We start from the raw sequence: 21,067 nt of genomic DNA, 5'->3' as shown, positions 1-21,067 counted from the left end.
GGAAAGAGAAAGAGAGGCTTTCAGCAAAGGGGGAGCAGAGAGGGCACCTGTTGAACCCCCACCTACTACACCTATATGTTGCAGGGGGCTGCTTGTTCGTCCTGGCCGCCCAGAACCGAAATAATCACACAGAAACTGTATTAATCAAATCACTGCTTGGCCCCATTAGCTCTAGCTTCTTATTGGCTAACTCTTATATATTAATTTAAGCCATTTATATTAACCTGTGTATCGCCACCTGGCTGTGGCTTACTGGCTAAAGTTCCGTCTGGCTCTGGCAGGGCTACAAGGCTTCTCTCTAACTCCTCCTCCTTTCTCCCAGCATTCCATTTAGTCCCACCCCAGCTCTGTTCCCCTATAGCTCTGCTATAAGCCCAAAGCAGTTTCTTTATTAACCAATGATATTCACAGAATACAGATGGGAATCCCACATCCCCTATACCTGAATTCAGCCCCCACCCCCAAACAGTGATGAGAGGAAGTCAGGGGAGGAACTCTGAGGAGGCTTACATCCCCAGTGGGTACCATGGCAGGATTCCCTCCAACTGCGAGGCCACTTTTCTTCAAGTCTTTAAACCCTCTGTTCTATCATTATATAGATACCAGGTGTCATGCCAGCTTTGGGGATACAAATAAAGACTACCACACAGAGGCCTCTGTAAAAGAACCATGGTCTTAGCCAGTGGGGTGGGTCACACCTGTGATCACTGCTGCCAAGCAGAATGCTAAGTTTAAAGTCTGATGTACGTAGTAAGTTACCGGCCAGCCTGGGCTATAGGATGAGACCCGCTCTCAAAAAGAAGGAAGAATCAAGGCCCTTAGATTCAAATCCTAGCTCTGTCATTTACGATACCTCTCTGGACCTCAGTTTCCCCCAGCTGTAAAATGGAGGAAGCAATACCTTGGCATTGGTTCCTATGTGGAGAGGAGTTGCCGGGGTGTTTTTCTGTACAAAGAACAGAGCACAGCCCCAGCCTCACACCCATGAGAAGGGTTTGCACCCACACCACCCAGCGTGACGATTAAAATTACCATTCTTGCCAGGGATCACATGGCAATAATGCTATCTCGAGCCCTGCCTGCCTACACTGTCAGGAGGCTTTGGTCATTGTGTAAACATGACGGTGCACACACACAAAGCTAAGCAGTACACACTAGGCTAAGTGGTCCTGCATACCTAGATTGTATGCTGTAGCCTACTGTTTCCAAGTGGAAACCTATAGAACACATCACTGTACTGACCCGGAGGCAAGTGTAACACAATAGCAATCTAGAGGTGCACTAGGAACCCTAAGCAAGGGCTGACAGTGTAGCTCAGTTGGTAGTATGCTAGCCTGGCATGCACAAAGCCTCGGGTTTGATCCCAGCACAGCTAAAACGAGGTGATGCCCCATCCCAGCACTTGATGGAGGCTAGAGACAGAAGTCCAAAGTCATCCTCAGCTACATAGTGTGCTTGAGGTCAGTGTGGGTACAGGGAAGGAAGAGAAAGAGAGAGGGAAGCTAGGAAGAGGAGGAGGAGGTGGAGGCGGCGGCCGCAACAAGATTGACGTCATCGTCATCATCACTGTCACTGTTTGTCATCAGCAAGAATTTTCCAACTTTATCATAATCTTATGGGCGTGATACATGCAATCCACCAGGTTCCCAGAGACCCTGCCGACAGATAACAGCAGCAATAGTGGGGTACCTAAAACTTGTCTTGAAAAGAAGGAAGCAGGGAGGCGAGGCCATTGGAGGGACAGCCTCAGACTAGCTTCTGGTTATCTTTACATCGTGTGTTCACCTGCCTGTGTTTTCAGCAATGAATGGCCCAACCCCGAGTCAGCCACATGACAATAGAGGGAGAAGTTCCCAGAAGCCTGGTGACTGCTTCTCATCCAGACTCTCACAGGCCCAGGATGCTGTGGGCCAGGCTGGAGAGTGCGTTGGGGTACCTGGGGATTGAGGTTTTGGTTTCTGAGTCACCTACCACTTTCTGTTCACTTCGGTGTTGGATGGCTGGGACTTTAGCCTTACAGACCCAGCAGTCTGCTCTAACAGCCTCAGTGAGTTCTCAGAGTTTCGATTTTGGCGCCTGTCCAAAGAGCCAAGTGTCCCCTACATTGTTATGGGGATAATTCAAGATGGCGTATAGGAAGCAGTCAGCATGGGTTCTGCAACAGAGCAACAACACGACCACAGCAGCTTCAGAGAGCCGAGGCCTGGAACACCGGTGTTTATCCAACCAGCACACCAGGGAGGGGCTTCTCTCAGGGCGGCCTACAGCAGCAGGGCCAGCACCGGGTTCCTAAGAGCTAGAAGGGCCGCCTTGACAGCATATGCAGGTCAAGACAGAAGCTCCTGAGACCTGGGGAAGTAGAGATGCAGCTCCATCTCCGAGGGGCTTCCCTCCCTGTCCCGGAAGAAGATGCTCATTCATTCCCAGCAGAAAGAAGTCAGCCAGGACAGCAGGCAGTTCTGTGAGCTCTGAGCAAGGCCATCTTGGGAGCCATGTTCAGCTCCCACATAGAGTTGTCTAAGTCGGGGCAAACAACTTCATCAAAGCCTAGGATGTTTCCACTAAGAGGGAATTAAATCCCGGAGTACCGTTTCTCTAGGAGGTGATTACAATGAATCACTGACAGCGCAGGGACTGGACTCAGTACAGGACTGAGCATGTGGCGGTGAGTGTGAGCTGTAATCACCAGGACTGCCACCACCACAGCCACCTCCACACTGCTGAGTCCCTGCTCATGTGCAAACTCAGGGGCCAGGCCAGGACGACTGGAGTAAAGAAGCTTACCTGCCCATCACTCCCTCTAACTTGCAGAATGTACTTGAAATTGGCTACCCCCATAATGGCCAGATGCCCGGTAGTTTTATCTGCCTCAAGAGTACACTGTGTCAGAGCTGGGTGTGTCCACTCTCAGGTTCTTGGACCCACTTGCAGGGGCAGGAGAAGATGGGTCCCGTGTACTCTAAGTCCTTAACAAAGCCAACATTACGAGGAATCAAACTGTGGCAGAGTGCCCCTGGCCAAATCAGACTACCACTATGGACTTCGGCTTCTTCCTTCACAGAACTTTCAAGGACCCCTGACTTTGCCTTCTCTGATTTGCTTTCTTCAGACTGCTGCAGGGGAGAGAAAGACGAGAGCAGGTTCGGAAAGCCAACAAGGGAGGAACAAGATGCCGCTGACACACACAGTTCTTAGATTCACACAGAAAGCCTTGTTCTAGAGTCTGGCCAGGTTCTCAGACCCACTGAGCCCACAGGGCAGGGAGCCGCCCTCACACAGGCAAGGCAGTCAAGGTAACATGCAGCACGGGGGTTAATTGCGATAGCCTCCCTGGCAAAGGGCAGAGATAGTCCCCATTCTTCCTAGATCACGCCTGCCTGGGGCTCCCAGGCTAAGGGACAAAGCTAAGGACCATTGCTAACTCCAAATAAGGCCTCCCTTTGAAGTCCGGGGCAACCGGCTTCCCACTCAAGGCCACACCCTAGCCAGGCATTTGCACAAAGAAGGTCAGGCAGAGTGTTCAGGAGCACTGACTGCTGGGTCTGCCTGGAAGGGAAAGGCATTCAAGGGGCTCAATCCCCCTCCAGGTGGGGAGAAGCACCTGAAAACTGATACAGAAGGTGGTGCAGGTAAGATTGCAAAATGGTTAGCTTCAGGGGCAGGCTGAGAAGTCCAGAGGCCAATTTCAAGGTCAAATGAAGAAGTATTTGAATCTGCTGAGTGTCCCCTCAGGAAGAACCCACAGGGCTGGGAGAGATGGCTCAATTGGTTGCGAGTGCTTACTTCTCTTCAGACCTCAGTTTAATTCTCAGCACCAACGGTCGGCGGCTCAGAACCACCTGTAACTCAAGCCCCAGAGGCTCTGATGCCCTCTTCTGCCACCGCTGTACACACACTCACACAGACACATGAATAAAAGCAAACCTAAAAACAACGGCACACACCTTTAATTCCAGCACTTCAGAGGCAGAGGCAAGAGGCGGGTGGATCTCTCTGAATCTGAGGTCTGCCTGGTCACATGGAGAGTTCTAGGCAGCCAGAGTGACACAATGAGACCCTGTCTCAACAACAAACAACAAACAGAAAAAAAAGGGGGAGAAGAAACAAAATCCTGGCATTGCCCAGGCCTTGGAGATGATTGAGATCCAGATGACTGGACCATGTGGTGATCCAGTCAAGGCCCCGAGAACCAGCCTCCAGCACTGAGTCCTGACCACCATTCTGGGAAGCAGGCTCCTGGGTTATAAGCAGATATGACTGCTCCCGCACGACAAAGGTCACACACAGCACCAACTAAAGTCCCCAGGGCCTCCGGAGGTATTGGCACTCCTGTACTCAGGGAATGGGACAGGACTCTTCCAAGCAGCTAATAGTTCAAAAGAGACGGTGTCCCAAATGCTACTCTCCAAAGCCCCAACAGGGAGAAGGTGGCTAGAGAATCAAAGCCTTACTGGACACCATATCCTGGCCAGCTGGAAGCCCCAAGGGTAAGGTTGCTAAAGACAGCAGGCTAAGCTCTGCCCCTCGGGGAAAACACACATTACACTGGCCATGGAAGGAGAAGAAAAACCAAGACCTTACACTGACTTCCTGCAGGGTCCCCAGGTTCACACAAGAGGATCAGAAACTCCCTAAGATTTTCTGAAGCAGGGATCCCAGCCAAACGCAATCATCTCAGCCTCCAGGGAGAAAGGGCAGGGTACTGGGGGAGGGGCCGGCATGGTTAGTTCCTCAGGAGATGAATGTGTACTGTGTGGATGGTCAAGAGAAAAACGATAGCTGGACTGTCCCCAAGGGAGCTGGGAGGTCATCAGCAGCACCCTACCACCCTGTGACCGAACACAGTTAGAGGCATGGCAGGGTCCGGGTCATCCGAGGCTCTGACCAGTCCAGTGAGGAAGATGGCTCCCAGGTCCATCTGAATCTGGGAAGCAAACCAGAGACCTGTGTCCTGAACCCAGGAACCAGCCTCAAGGCTGGAGTGGCATTGGTCACTCAGACCACGACACCCAAGGATTTCCTGCTAGACGGTGACCACCCAGACCCCTAGCCAGAGGCACTCAGTGAGTTAGGGAACCGCTACTACACACAAGCTTTTGTGCACCTTGTTTTCAGGGGGGTGGGCACTACCTGGCAGGAAGGCTTCTGAGGATTCACACTTGCGACAGGACTCAGGAAACTCCTTCTACTGTGCAAGGCACCTCCGGTCATTGATCCTCCAAACGTCCTCAGAGCCAAGGGTTTCACAGTGACTCTGAGACAGCATAGCAAGGCTGCCAACAGCCTGCCAACACATCTGTTTCTTCCAGGTTTCTCGCCAGCCCATCCTGGAGCCCAAGTGTCAACTGGGCAAAGTAACAGCTAAGTGGCTGACAGGAGAGAAGAAGGGGGAGCAAAGAAACCAGACAGGGACAGGGGTGACATGCCTGTCACCCTGCTAGCTGACCTCGAGCCTGGGGATGGGACTCACCAAGAGGGGTTTATCATGGCTCCTCACCTGTGCCCTCTTCCAACACTCTTATATTCATCTACAATCCGCTCCAACAGGAGAGTCTGCCTCCCAGAATACAAACAATTAGCTTCCAAAGACTGCAAGTCACCACAGTGAGGCATAAACTACAAATTCATTTATAAGTTTGTAGTTACAGATATGCTTTATCAAGAGCTGTAATACGGGGCTGGAGAGATGGCACAGTGGTTAAGCGCACAGGCTGCTGCTCTTCAGGAGGTCGTGAGTTCAATTCCCAGCACCCGTGTGGTGGCTCACAACCATCTGTAATGTGATCTGATGCCCTTTTCTATTGCACATGAGGACAAAGCACTCATGTACATAAAATGCATTTAAAAAATGCTGTAATAATGCAGCCAGGGATGTAGCCCAAGAGCAGGTAGAGAGCCAGGGAATCAATCCCCAGTAAAGGAAATAGTAAGTACCTGGATGTGGTGGTGCAGCTCAGAGACGTGACACAGGAGGAACAAACTCCACTGTACAGTAGGAAGACTCTTCTCAAAAAGGGGTGGGGGTGGGGCAAAGACATGGCTCAGTTGGTAGCGTACCATGCACAAACTCTGCTTTCAATTCCCATCGCTTCAGAAAACCAGGTTTGGAGGAACACACCTATATATATAATCCCAGTGCTTGGAGGGGGGAAAAAAGATCAACAGTTCAAGGTCATTCTTGACTGCATAACAAGTCTACAATACACAAGACCCTATCTTAAGGAAACCAATAAATAAATAAGTAAATCAATAAATGAAGTCAGCTGCTATTCTGAAAAGACAATAACTAGGTGGTGTGGGTCGTCGAGACCCTGGCCTCAAAGCCCCAGGATGGCAGGCAGGACATGGGAGCAGATGGAAGACACGGATGCCAGATGCAAGAAGAAAAGACAACGTTGAGACTGACTTCTGTCCTCCCTCAAAGAGGCCATCACAAAGGCAGGAAGCTAGGTTTACCTGCCAGCTGCAAGAAGTCATGAGACCTGGGCAAAGCCTCCAGGTCTCAACCAGAAATGGGATGCAGCGCTCCATTACGGATGTGTGTAAACAGAGCAACATACATCAAAGTGGGGGCTACAGGCTCATCTCCAGGGTTTTCCGTTTTTTTCATTTTTTGAGGTTTTTTTTTTTTTTTAATGTGTATTGGTGTTCTGCCATGAGTATCGGGTCCCCAGGAACTGGAGTTACAGACAGTTGTGAGCTGCCATGTGGGTGCTGGGAATCAAACCCAGGTCCTCTGGAAGAGCAGTCAGCGATCTTAACTGCTGAAACATCTCTCCAGCCCCTACCTCCAGTTTTAAAACAGGCATAGATACACACCAGCTGCCTGGGCAGGGTTAATATGATCACACACTTTATTAACAAAAACACTGAACTCAGTATACAGGTCCATGCCAACAGGGGAGCCAATGAGAATCCAGAGAAGAATGCTGGGGCCTCAACTCGAATGTGCCATTTCCTTAAAGCAGAACTCTAAAGTCAGCAAGCTCTTTGTGAACCAGCTTCAAAAACAGAAACTCTAGAAATACCTGTTCCACTCACCTGAGCCTTTCAGGTCTCCCCAGAAACCCCAGACGCCCTCACCTCCCATCAGCCATCTCGCCACAGGTGAAGTCTAAACGAAAGCCTCGCTGTGAAACACCGAGCATTTGACCATAGCCCCGTGTCCAACCCCCAGGAGTACGGGTCCCTCCTGTGCTTCAGAGGGACCGGGACACAGCCCCGGTCACAGTCACTGGACTAATATGTAGACCTTAAGTCAGAGCTGCTCTTCAGCAAGGAGCTTCTATGGAGAGAGCCCAGGCTACAACCCTGAGTGCCAGACTGACTTTGCTGCTTGCACCAAGCAGCCTCTGTTTAGGGTGCTGCCAAACAGGCCCAGATGCAAACACCAAAGTAGCATTTTTTAATTTTAAAAATAAATATATAAGGCCAGGAGTAATGGTGCACATCTTTAATCCCAGCACTCAGAAAACAGAGGCAGGCAGGCCTCTTGAGTTCAAGGACAGGCTGATATACAGAGTCCCAGGATAGCCAGGGCTACACAGAGAAACTCTGTCTCAAAAACACAATAATAACAATAATAATAAAATAAACAAATAGACACATATCTTTGTGTATATATACACATACAAACATATATAAAATAAAGTTACATACATATTATACTATTAGGCTATAAATTCACTGTTGCAGGGGCTGGAGAGATGGTTCAGAGGTTAAGAGCATTGCCTGCTCTTCCAAAGGTCTTGAGTTCAATTCCCAGCAACCACATGGTGGCTCACAGCCATCTGTAATGAGGTCTGGTGACCTCTTCCGGCCTGCAGGCATACACACAGACAGAATACTGTATACATAATAAATAAATAAATATTTAAAAAATTCACTGTTGCTTAACTTCTTAAAAATGTATTCCGTTATACCTTAGCTTATTATGTGCACCTGTGCAAATATATGGAGGTCAAAGAACAACTTTCAGGAACTGGCTCTTTTCCTCCACCATGGGAGTTCAGGGACTGAACACAGGCTGTCAGAATGGCGAGTAAGTCTGCTTATTTGCTGAGCCATCTCACCAGCTCCATGCCGCTTAACTTAAATTTTAAACGAAGAGGAGAGGAGTGGTGTCACTCGGGTCGAGTTCGCACAAGGAGAACAAAACAACTAAAGGGGGGAGGGTACAGAATGAAGGGGATGGGGGAGCAAGCTCAGGCCTCGTGTGCACAAATACACCTCTAGTCCTGGCCACAGCAACCCAAAGGGCAGGAAACAGGGATCGGGCCCAGTTCCCGCCTCCAGGAAAACACATTCATGTGCCTCCTCCTCATCCCAGCTCCCCCAGAGCTGAGTCTGGAAAAGCACTTTGGGTTCCTGGAAGAAAAGCCCTTCGGAAATATCGGGAACTCGGCTGGAAGGTGCCATTATTTATTATCTGGAGGATGTCTGTGGTGTTTGAAGCGAACCACTCCTCCTTCAAAGCCAAGACTATGGCCAAAAACAACAGAGGGACTGCTGGCAGCCAGAGAAACACAAAGGTTCTCTCCATCCCCAATCCACAAGCTGTCCAGCCTCTCTGTGGGACACGAGAAAGGCCCTGGTCCTTACAGCCCCTCCACATACATGGCAGAATGTCTCCTGTCAGACATAGGAAGACAAGCTACCTCAGAGAGCTGCCTGAGGGAAGCCACTCACCTCCATGTTCCCTCCCCTGTGGCATTTCACCTACAGTGGATTAGGGGGAAAACAGAATTCAGCACCAATCCATCTTCCTCCCATCATATCCACTTCTGCAGATGGCTTTAAAAGGAATTTTATTAAGAGGGCAACTTTCCTTTCAGGAGCCCATAGGCACATTGGATCATGCCTGCCTCTTTCTGAGATTCCTCTTTGAGAAATCCACACCCATGCTCTCGGGTGCATCTTACTTTCTTCTGAACACCTTTCTTTCTCTTAATCTTCATGCTTAAACCTATACTAAAATATCTGCAGAAGCTGGGCAAGGTAGCTCATATTTGTAATGTGTGTAATGTGTGCACTCAGGAGGCTGAGGCGGGAGAACTGCTGCACTGTTGTGGCCAGAGAGGGATATACAAATGAGTTCCAGGTCAGCCTGAGCTACGGAGCAAAAACCTGTCTCAAACAACCAAAATGAAAAGATCTTCAGGCCCTACAAGCCCCGGCCTGGCAACACAATCCTGTGACCTGCAACCCTACTCCAGACGGCCCCACAGGCCCCAACCACCAAGCAGGAGAAGCAAGGTAACATAAGAGGCACCATCTGACTGCCTTTCCACCCAGAACGGACAGTCGGGGGGCCTCTGGTTTAGATCCTTCGAGGCCTTTTAGAATTTTAGGCTGGGGCTCAAAAAGTGCTACTTTTCTCAGCCTGGCTAGACACTTCCAGCCCTGTCCCGCTGAAAGCCAGCCTAAGCCCCTACCTACACCTTTCTGAGCACTACTCAGAAGGCTTAAAGTATGACTCCTACCATCAAAGTAAAGCTAATGAGCCCTGCCGCCTGGAACACAGCCTTCCTGCTCCCCCAGGGACGCAAACAAAGGGCAGGGCCGGTGAGAGCAGGAAGCAGAAAGGAGGGGACTGCTGAACCCCCCAAGCAGGGGAAGCCACTCCCCAAAAGCTGAAATCAAGGCTAAGAGCAGTTTGGAGGCACAAAAGGGGACTCCAGGCACCTCCACGACCTACCCAACGAAGAAAAGTAACTTCAGAAGTGTTGGTGTCAGCCAGACTCCCTCAGTCCAAGGGCTTTGGAAAAAATTCACCCTAAAACACAATTCAAATTGTGTCCAAAACCTAGGTAAAGTCACCTGGCTTTTCTGAGGCTTGCTTTCTCTACCCTAAAATGGAGATTAGCCCTCACAAGTTTGCTCATCATCACTGACGGCAAGAAGTCACATCATGATTAATACAAACGTATAAATGTGATAAAGTATGAATCATAAAATAAGTACTCGATTACACAGCATCCTGAGTTCTTATTCATTCGCATTTAAGACTCAAGTCTCAGTTAAGACATAAGACCCTTCACAGCCAGGGGTGTGTCCGTACTTACGGTAAAATCAGAATTCTGAAGCTAACCTGCCTAACCTTGTTCATAACAGTACACTGGTTAGTACAGGTTAGTTCTCTGGGTCTCAATTTCCCTATAAATACAGGTACAATAACAGTGTCTGCCTCAAAGACTTGCACAGACCAAGGTCAGCTAAGTCACTCAACCTTTAGTCATCACAAACCGTTGGTCTTTTTACTTCCTTGGAGAACCTAAATACTTGTTGGTTGAGTGATGTAAAACAGACAGCTCTCCTGGCCAGTTTGCCTTCAAGAATCTTCTCTTCTCTCCCCAGGAGGTGGACAGAGTTTACACTTCCCTCTTAGTACCTTGGGCTTCTGAAATGCTTCAAACCAAAATGAACACCTGGGTCTTCATGTCCAGCCCTATCTCTGTATGCCTGGGAGCAGGTCACTCTGTCTCTGTAAGTTCAGGCCATTCTAGGAAGAATGATCATCCCACATCGCCACACCCTGCTGCAGGGAGTACTAACGAAGGCCACTGATCGGACACGTCTGACTTACAGTCTGGCAAGCAAGAATTCCTCCCCGTCCTCCACCCTGGACCTTTTGGGACACAAGCCTGGAGAGGACTCTGATCCCTCCGTGGAGAACAAACCACAGCTCCACAAGAGGCCCATGGTAGCCAAGGACCAAGAAGGCAGTTTCCAGGGGAACAGCATCCCTGGAAACGCATCTACGCCCAGTTCCCATCCTCACTGCCTTTTATTCTCCTCCTACCTCTGTGGTGGGCTAAGTCACCTACCCACTATTGCTAGGCAACTTCTCAGGGAAGTGCAGCTGCCTCTCCAGCCCATGTCTGCCTCTGACCTAGGAAAGCTGCCCTTGCCTGCTGACCCTGGGGACGGCAGAAGGCCAGCAGTGACTAGAGTCCAACAGGGTTTATGTTTGAACATCCCTAGGACTCTTACAAGTCAGGGACTTGGGAAAATACAGAAAGCCACCTTTCTTCCCCAGCCCTGTTCTCGGGTTCTTCTATGTCATATTCTCAAGACAGTTTCCAAGAACGGGCCAATGACACTCTACAGAAATGCTTCACTTCCTGATGACTCTTCAGCTCTCTACCATGGTTCATGGCTCCAAATCCCAGCCCAGGAACAGACAGCAAGCAAGGAGAAACTGGGGGGGGGTGCACAAGTAAGGATAAGCTATGAGGATGGCAGGTGCCATCTGAACTCCTGTGACAGTGTTCACATTTGAGAGGCGGGATGACAGGCACCTGTCAGCGTCTTCTTTTTATTAGTCTTGGCCTGGCTTTTTTCAAAACTGAGACCTAATTCTCATAGCATCAGTGTCACCAGTTTTGCGATGCACAACCCAGTAATCCTGAATGTATTCATAAGACCATGCATCCATCACCACGGTCTAATCCCAGAACATGTCAACCCCTGGGGTTTTATTTGTATACATTCATCTTTGCTTAATGTTCCTGCGCAAAGCCAACACCAGAGGGAGATGGAACCACCAGCTTCAGATCCTAAAACCACTGTGGCCCTGACCTTGAGATTCTGAAAAGGTCAGACAGTTCTCCACCTATGAAATGTGACAGCAGTAAGGCCCACCTCACAAGGACACATACGCACACAGGTCCTCAGGATAGCTACTGGAGACTGGACTCCTAGTGCTTACCCACCAAAGTCCTGTGAAAGACCCCACAGTCAATAGAAGGGCACGAGAGAATGCCTGAGGAACTCTGTCCCCTCAACCTTCACATGCAGGGAAGAAAAGATGGGAACAGATGGCAGATCTTGGTGGGGCACTGGAGCAGGAGTGGGCCTCCAGGAGGCTCTCAGCCCTGATTTCCCAGGTCTTCTCTGTCTCCGCCAGGTTCGAGGGAGCAGAGACGTGAACAGACAGATAAGTAAGGGACCCATATGAACAGTACCGGCATGGGGTTACAAGGCTTCCTCTGCCTATGGCCTCTTGGCCGTGACCTCTCTGAGGAGCCGCAGACTAAAACTGTTCAATCCACCTCTAGCAGAAAGACTGCAGGACCTGCCAAGATTTTATTTTGACAGGGTCTCACAATGCAGCCTTGGATGACATAGAACTCAGCACCTAGACCAACCAGGCTATCAGATGTTCCCAGTCTCTGCCTCCTAAATGCTACGAATAAAGGCATGCACCCCACACCTGGTCCCGCCAGTATTCTTGTGAGTAAACAGGCCCAGTTCACAGGGCCACTCCTGCAGAGATGTGGGGCCAGGAGAAAAGGCAGGGCCAGTAGAGCAAGAGGAGAAAAGGCGGGGCCAGTAGAGCAAGTGACCCCTGGCTGCATGTCAGACTGTGCGCCACTGAGGCTGACGGGCTGGGATGACCCCAACTGTACCTGGAGAGGTGTGAGCCTGACCAGTGACCTGCTTAGACAGCCTGGCCTAGTCGTTACTCTCGGACAGTGAAGGACCAGGGGCTGGGTGTGTAGCCAAGTTGGGGCAATGTTTGTCCGCCATGCATGAAACTCTTTTGAGTTCAATTCCTAGCACCACAGCGTAAGCTGTTACACGTCTACACTCCCAGCACCTAGGACACAGAAGCAGGCCATTCTCCGCCACACAGAAAATTCAAGGCCTGCCTGAGTTACAAGGGACTCCCCCCCCCCCAAAGAAAAAGGCAAAGAGGAGGAAAGAAAGAGAGAAGGTGGGTGAGGCCAAGTCCGAATGAGGAAGAACGAGAGGGTGTCCCCAGCACCTGACGCGGATGGCTTGCTCTGCCCCTCCCAGGCAGGCCCCTCACCTCACCCCTTCTGAATCCTGCAGTACAAAGAACACTCGGTTTCCCAGCAGACACCTCTGTCTTTCACGCAAGCACACACAACACCTTGTCCACCCCAGGCTGTGTGCAGGCTCCGGGCCTACCCTGACCACAAAGCCTGTCAGCTGCTCCTTCCATCAGCTATTACTGACACAGCTTAGCAGTCTAACTGTAGATCTTTCTGGTGGGTCCCATGGTTGTCAGGACCCACCAGGCAGGTCACCCAGGGTTTTCACTTAACACTTTGTACCTGTAGTACAAAGTACATAAGTACGACTGTAGTAGTCGTCTCAACAACCCATGCATCAAGGACTGGACTCTTTCTAGGAACCACGCATCTGTGACCAAGTCATAGAGCAGGCTGGGGCTATCCCACCCCAACTCTAGACCCTCAGGAAATACCACCTGCCCTCAAGCCCAATTTCTGATCTGTGGTCTCAGCACCAGGCCTTTTTAGAGCCGGCGGAAAGGTAGTAGCCACCTCGGAGCACCTCCAGAAGCCGGCCTCAAGGAAGATTACTCCAGGAGACACTGACCACGTGCTCTTTGGGCGTCTACAGACTCTTCTTCCTACAAGCCCACCTCCAGTGTCCCATTGTTTGACAATCCGGTTTTTTGGACCGCAAGCCAGGCCTTCTCACACCTGCCTGGTCTAGGGCCAGCTGGCATCTGGGGCCTGGTGGCCCAACTCTTCCCTCCCCCACTTCAGGTTTTATCCATTGCTTAACCAATGGGGCACCTGTTCCCAGCTTCACCAAGTGAGCTTGGGGAAGGAGCAGAAAGGTGTGAGGGCAGGGCAAATTCCTGGGCTAAATGGCTCTTAAAGGACATTCATTCTCTCTCTCTGTATGTCGTTCTTCTTGCACTATAACACAGTTACACAAATTTTAAGTACTTTTTTTTTCCTGGTTAGTTTTTATTGGGGGGGGCAGGGCTTTGAGACAGGGTCTCACTATGTAGAACAAGCCAGCCTAGAATTCACCAAGTAGCTCCAAGATGGCACAGTTAGTCAATGAAAGAGCCAACATTTTGACACACACACACCCCAGCACACCCAGTGCATATTTATCTCCAGAAGCTGGAGCCAGGGTACAGGCCCAGGATTGGGTCTTTACCTAGAAACAGAGCATCCATGCCCTCAAGCAGCGGCCTCCTGCAAATCCTATCCCCGCTCTGCACCAGAAATGCAGCAAAGAACAGGAAACCTGGATTCTCCACCCCCACAGACCCGTCAGGGGCATGGAAGACAAGTCAAGAAGACAGACAAGGACGGCTCTGAGGGTGGAAGAGCCAATTCCTTGCTCTTTCTAATTCCACTTCCATCAGGTACCACCCTGATTTGGTACCTGATAAACCCAACCCTTCAAGTTCTTACTTCCCCTTTGGAAATCCTGGGTAGGCTCCCACGAGATGGCCCAGTGGCCCAGAAAACAGTGTGAATGAGGTGGCCCTTCGTCTACCACTGGTGCAGCACTGGGATCTGGGTCTTATCCATAGCTGTTCGCATTCGCCTGCCAAGGCTGCTGGATTTCAACAGCTACTCACTCAACAAGTGTTGATGAGATGTCTCATTGGGAAAAGCCCTAGGGCTGACACCTGTGGGAATACATGGTCCTCCAGAACCTCTACGGCTTCAGAAACGAGAAGAGAATGGTTGAAGAACACAGGACCACCTCCTCACAAGTTAAAACCGCTAGTTTTTACAAATATGGAGCCCAAGGTCACAGTGAGAAAGGACAGGCCCAGAACCTAACCCTAAGTCAATATTCTCTTTAGCCTGTTTGACACCTGGGCACAAACACTCACGGGTGTGGCAAGATCTCCATGAGGGAACACGAGGGAACACAGACAGGCCTTTGGTGATCATGAAAAGAACAGTCTTGGGAAAGAAAGAAGACTTCAGGCCTCAGCCTGGAAGTCAGAAAGGCGATCCGGGCTGCACCTCTAGTCCACAGTTTCTGGGCCATAGCCACATTTTGCATTTGGGGGTATGGAGACCAAGAACTCTGCCCCAAAGCATTCTTTGAAGAGGGGAGAACCACAGCCACCCCACCCCGTTCGGTTCCTTGAGTCCTGCCTCCTGCCTGCTGGGGCTTCTTCTACCTGCATCCACCTCCACCAAGGAAACAGTTCCCACCACACGTCATTTCATAGGGGTGGGTAAGAGCTGGAAGGAGGGGGAGGCTCGGTAGAGTAGAAACGCATCAGGTTCTGTCTTACTCAGTGTCCCACTTGCAATGCCTAGAACTCAGTCTGGCTCACAGTCTGTGCTCCCACAGAGCCGGGGAGATGGCTCAGTCACTAAGGGGCTTTCTGCACAGGCATTAAGTACCTAAAGTCAATCTCTAGCACCCACATAAAAAGTTGAGTACGGTGGCCCATGCGTATAACCGCAGGGGTAGCAGGGGCAGAGAGACAGGCAAATCACTGGAGTAGGCTGGTCATCCAGACTAGCTGAGTCGGGAGTTCCAGGTTCAGGGAGAGAAACCCTGTTTTCAAAACTGAAGCAGAGAGTCGGCCAGGTGTGGAAACAAAGACATGTGGTATCTCTGTGAGTTAGAGGCCAGCCTGTTCTACAATTGCAGAGTTATGCCCAGTCAGGGCAAGGCATACATAGAGAGACCCGATCTCAATAAATAAAGTAGGGAGTGATTCAGAAAAATGCCAGACATTGGCCTCTAGTCACCACATAGGCAAACCCACACATACACTGCACACGGAGAGCTGAGAAGCCAATGACTCCACTGCACATACCCCCTCAGTGGTCCCATATAACATCCTCCCCACTCCCAGGCAGGAGGAAGAAGAGCAAAACCTACTAGGTGCTGCTTTGCCTGAAGAAGCCCCTCTGTAAATCCCAATCACTCCACTGAGAACTAGGCAGGGCCCATCTTCTGCAGAGGAGGAAACCGAAGCTCACAAAAGACAACACCCGGAATGAATGGCCTGGGGCCACAACCAGGACCAGGTTTCCCAAGTCAAAAGCGGAGGGCCTTCAGCCAGGCTCCTATTATCAACCCAAGGAGGTGTGGATTCCCAGATATCAAAACCCTCTGGATTCTCCCCATCCTTCCTCCAGCTGCCTCCCAGTCCACCACACACCAGCTCCCAGCCCAGCCTACTTCTCTCTTCCCCTGGTTTGCTCATCTTCTCATGTGTCTATCTCACATCTATGAGATATAGCCGGTACGATGCTGGCAACCATTCGCCAGCATCAGCCTGCCTATGTGACACATGCCCAGAGATGACCAAATTACCTAGATGGTCTGTTTCCACCAGGTCTGAGTTCTGGGGAATCTATCATTTTCTCTCCAACCTCAATGTGTTCGCTCAGCCATTCATTCTTTAATACTGAGTGAACATACAGGTCCAAGACTCAGCACCTGGATGCCGGAAACTGAGTCCCACACCCTTACTGGGCCTGGCTCTTCAACAGCTCCGCCACTCCTGTCTCTTCTAGTACAAAGTTGAACTCCTAGGAGGGAACTTCTGTTCTCCATGGAAGATCCCAAGATTTCCACCATTCTGATCCCACCCTTCCTGACCATCTTGAGAAAGTTTTTGGATTTTTTTTTTTTTGGTCTTGTTTTGGTTTTTGTTTCCTTTTTTTGAAAGGGAAACAGGGGAGGGAGATTCCCTGTCCTCTCTGGGAGTCTCCAAATTGCTCATCCAGTTTTCTCTTCCAGCAAGAGTCCCAGGAAATAGACTCAATGAGGGAAGCCAGGGGAAAGACCCTCAACCTTCAGCTCCAGAAGAGGGGGAGGGGGCTGACAGGAAGAGGGCGGTGTCTTTAAGCAACCAATACATTACAAAGAAGTCAGTTCAAAGCCAAGGGACTCTCTTAAGTCGCAGTTGCTGTCGGAGACAGGGGCAGGGCCCCAGGTCGCCGGTTTAAGGAAGCCCATTGTGGTGTGTTTTAAATTACCTCTGCTTGTCTGATGAAGTGAGTAAAGGGGCACCGTTTCAGGGCTTAGGATTCCTGAGTGAGCTAATACAGGATGCCTTTAGCTGAAGGGGAAAAAAAAAACTTCAGTCGGCTCTCTAAACTCCCCCCCCCTTTTAAGTTTAAAAAAGGGAATGAATGTTACCATTTTTGGACATGAGCATTCTCCCTCAGCCCAGCCCTAACCGCACTATCCAGAGGGACGCGCCATCCTGTCCCCCCCATACCCAGATCACGAAGGGGGGGGGTGTATGAAATGGGGAGGGACTGGACGGGAATGGGAGGTGGGGTTCAGGGTACGTGGCTCAGGGAAAGGGCTCGCTGAGGGTGCAGGAAGCCGCGGCACGGTTAATACCTCCCACCCTCCAAGAGTGGTTTCTGACCTCTTCCTGCCACTAGCCATTACCCTCGGGACCCATCGCCAATTCCCCAGCCCAGAAGGGGCAGCAGATCCAGGACTTCACTGATGGCGTCTGGGATACAGCGCATGGCTAAGCAGAGATCCTCAAAGAACGACCCCAAATATCTCCTGAGACCGTCCCTCGCCACGGAGCCCCTCAACTAGAGCCAAGCTACCCAAACTCGCGTTTCACTTGGAAACGAGCGAGTCGGTAGGGCAGGACGCAGATGCAAGGCTTGCAGCTACCAGCTCACTGAGTTAAGCAATAAAACGGTTCACCGTCCTGACCCCGCCCCCACAGGGCCCTGGGGAGTCCGCAAACGCCCCCCGATTTTCTCGGCCCCAGCAGCACTCCAGCACGTCCAGTTCCAGGCAGATGCCGAGGAAACCTCCAAACCCTCCGGCCCGCTCTGCTGTCTGCAGACTCGGCTAGGGGCGCAGAGTGCCAGGCAGCTTGCCCCTACGGCACAGAGAGCCCCAGGGGCGGCCCAGGAAGCGTGCTGCCATCGCACGCCATATGGAGGCGCCAGGAAGAAGGGAAGGAAGGGGAAAATCGATCCCGAGTAAGCAGCCATGGAACCGAAGTCTCAGCCCCAACCTCTCGAGCACCGCCCCCACGCCCTGCCCACGCCGGCAAGGTTTCGGCAGCAGCGGGGTGGCCTGGACCACCCGCTCCGAGGCGACCTGCTCGCAGGCGACGCCACCTCCCCGCGCTGTGGCTCGCAGTTCGCGGGCTACAGGGCAGAGGTGCTCCCCTCTTCCGCCCGACTCCTGTAACCCAATACCCCACCTCGCAGTGGCCGCGTTGTCCCCGCCTCCGCTCTTGCGCGCCGGGAACTGGTTTCCAGCCGGGAGCCCAGGAGTGCGGCGGGCAGAGCGGATCAGGACTCGGAGATGCGGAGGGTGGGGGTAAATGCTAACCTTCCTCTGCTGCTTCTCCCAGGCCGGATCCAGAAGCAGGTCCCGGTCCCAGTCCTCTTCGGGCTGCATGTAGTCGTTGGTCTGCTGGGAATCATAATGGTCCATGATGGTGGGCGCGTGCTAGGGGCTGAATTTTTTTTTCCTCCACCTTCTCTCCAGGCGACGGCAGCTGCTCTCCGGGTGTGGGGAGGGAGTCGGCAGGGTTGGGCTGGGTTGGGCTGGCGGGGCCGGGCTCGCTCCCCTGAGCCCGCTTCCGCCGCGGCTCTGCTAGCGGAGGCTGCTGCTGACGGTGGCGGCGGCTGGAGCTCGCGAACTGCCTTCCTGGGGAGCGCGCTCCGATCTAATCTCCACGCACACTGCGCTCTGTGAACACTCGCGCTGCCGGAGCAGAGGCGGGCGGGGGCGGGGAGAAGGGGCAGAGCCCTCCCGAGGTTCTCCATTGGCCAGGCCGAGTTACCCAAACTTCCCCCCCAGCGTCTTTCATTGGGAATTCCTGGCATCCGTCAGGCGGGTCCCTATGCATATAGGTGGACTGGGCGTCCCCCTCCGGGCGCGCACGCCACCGCCCACTCCTTGGGTTCCCACTCCCCCGCGGCTCATGTGACACCACCTTAAGCTGAACCGGAGTGGAGCTCGGGGACACCTCCCGGAGCTCGGGGACCAAACAGCACTGAGCTCGGGAGCCGCGGGAGTCGCCGAGGATTGGCCCGATTCCCTGCCGGCGGGAAGGCCTGGAACTTGGGAGCACCGGTGTTCCTGCCCCCTCCGGGCGTGCACGCCACCGCCCACTCCCTGGGTTCCCACTCCCCCGCGGCTCATGTGACACCACCTTAAGCTGAACCCGAGTGGAGCTCTGGGACCAAACAGCACTGAGCTCGGGAGCCGCGGGAGTCGCCGAGGATTGGCCCGGTTCCCTGCCGACGGGAAGGCCTGGAACTTGGGAGCATCGGTGTTCCTGCGGTCCCACGTCGAGCTCCGAACCCTGGTCCTGCAAAGGGGAACCCGAGTATTTCGTATTTCGTTTTCTCTTTCTCGAGAAACCTAGGTCGGGACAAGTAGGTACCCTGGAAAGGCGGGGAGGGCCTACAGTAAAAAAGAATTTCCTGATTCCACCACCCGCCCGCCCCGCCCCTTGGGACCAGACTGATCCCTGCACGCGGGAACCAGGTTTGTGACCAGCCAATGGTTCTCAGGTCACTGAGCGTCCCCACCTCGCCAAGGGTCCTTTGGGTACTTCTCGAGGGCTCGGGGCAGTGACCAGCTACGGGTTTCATGGGTAGCAGCTACGGATGCCCGGCTTCCCAGGCTCCAAGCAGGTATGCCCGGGTGGACTGAAGCTACCTTCTGAAGGCCTCCTTTCCTATCCACTTCTCCAGCTTCCCTACACCTTCCTCGAAATTAGAAAGGTCCCTGAAATGATCTGCCTATACCCTGTACCATGAATTCTTCCAGGTACAGATACCTGACAGATGTGGAAACTGAGACTCAAAAAGCTGAGCTTGTCAAGACTTAGCAGACACGGACTCTATAGGTCCATTCAGTATCTAACCAAGTGCCTGACAAAACCTTACTGTCCTTGGAGGAGGAAGAAACATTGCAACAAACAACTAAATTTGGTGCCTGGCACCACTCTCTGGTCTCAGTAAAGGAGGGTGGAAATGTGTTGGTCCAGTAGCGTTGCATCCTGGGAAGAGGCTGCTGGCTTCCTGGTGGTCTCTTGAGGGATGCTGAGTTTGAAAAGCAGTAGCAAATAAGCCCGCGGTTTGGCTGTGCGCTCTGATGTGGACAACAGATACGTCCTTCTTGCATCTTTCATTTATACAGTCATCCCTTAATATTCAGGGGAACTGATTCCCAGGACCACTGCAGATACCAAAATCTACAAATGCTTAAATCTCACATGTACTTTAAGGCACAAGATTGATGTGTCACCTACATACATCCACTGCACACTTTAAGTCATTCCCGAGTAGAAACGCCATGTGACTGCTTACACTGTTGAGGAAATCCTGACATGATCAGCCATCCCACCCTTGGGATACTTTTATTCTGTGGTTAGTTCAATCCAAGATTCTAACTTGTAAGAATGGAGACCAAGTTGTGTTTTTAGGCCAGCTGGTTAATCTAGAAGCTGGTGTAGTCTAACAAATCACTCAGAGATGTTTACTGACAAGAAGAGCTCTGAATTAGAGTACTTGAGAGCCCACAATGGTCAGAGAGAGAGAGAGAGAGAGAGAGAGAGAGAGAGAGAAACCTTGCCTCTGGTTGGCAGAGGACACAATGATGCTGGCAAAGCAGATAGCAGTGTTGGTCCTCAAGTCCCTAGTCAGCCACACATGTCCATGCCAGTGCTGCCATCAGCACTAGGTCCTCTTTAAGCCCCTGACCAAGGAAACAACTGTTTCTAAGCTAAAGACAGCAGATTTATGAACCATTTCATAAGCACTTCAGGTTTGTGAACTATTTCATAAGCCCTTCTAAACTATGGCTCTAAACTGACCATAAAGGGCAACGATGGTGCTATATCTGTTCATTCACTCAATAATTTTTTTTCTGAATACCTTCTGTGTGTCGGGGAATATGCTAGACATCACGTATATAATAAAGATGAAAATATCCACAATTCCTTCCCTATACAGCCCACCAGAGACTGGGAACCGAAAATGTGACCTAATGAGACAGAAGCGGGGAGGTCTGACGTGGTTCTGCAGAACCCGGGGGAGCACTGAACCACATGGGGAAGAGGGCTTCAGGTGGAAATTGAGTAATTTTTAAGGACTAAGAGTCAAATGAACGTGGGAGATTATTCCAGGGGGAGGGACCAGGGAGGTGACATCAAGGAGCAGGAGATGCCATGGCATATAGCTGGATGCCCTACCATCTCGAGGCAGCCAGACTGGAGCTACAAGGGAAATGAGGCTGGAGAGGAGCCCCACTGTGCCCTGTAAAGTGCAGTCAGAGAAACAGCTGG

The 21,067-nt window shown here is 51.6% G+C and overlaps 1 protein-coding gene across 3 annotated transcripts in view; it reads right to left on the bottom strand.

Moving 5' to 3' along the window:
* The window catches only part of Actn1 (actinin alpha 1), a 93,994-nt gene extending 75,540 nt beyond the window's left edge, over positions 1-18,454 (bottom strand). For 2 of the 3 annotated variants that reach the window (XM_048415434.3, XM_048415433.3), the window contains exon 1: positions 18,097-18,454. In XM_048415434.3, the coding sequence (XP_048271391.1) occupies positions 18,097-18,201 (105 nt within the window). In that variant the 5' untranslated portion in view covers positions 18,202-18,454. The remainder of the gene's footprint in view (positions 1-18,096) is intronic. The other variant, XM_048415432.3, reaches the window with a different exon arrangement.
* Between the last annotated feature and the right edge of the window lie 2,613 nt (positions 18,455-21,067).

Source organism: Myodes glareolus, chromosome 11 (assembly GCF_982192425.1).
Source record: "Myodes glareolus chromosome 11, mMyoGla1.1, whole genome shotgun sequence".
Classification (NCBI taxonomy): Eukaryota; Metazoa; Chordata; class Mammalia; order Rodentia; family Cricetidae; genus Myodes; species Myodes glareolus.
Note: the sequence above shows the minus strand (reverse complement) of the source record. Positions and strands in the feature narration are given on the sequence as shown.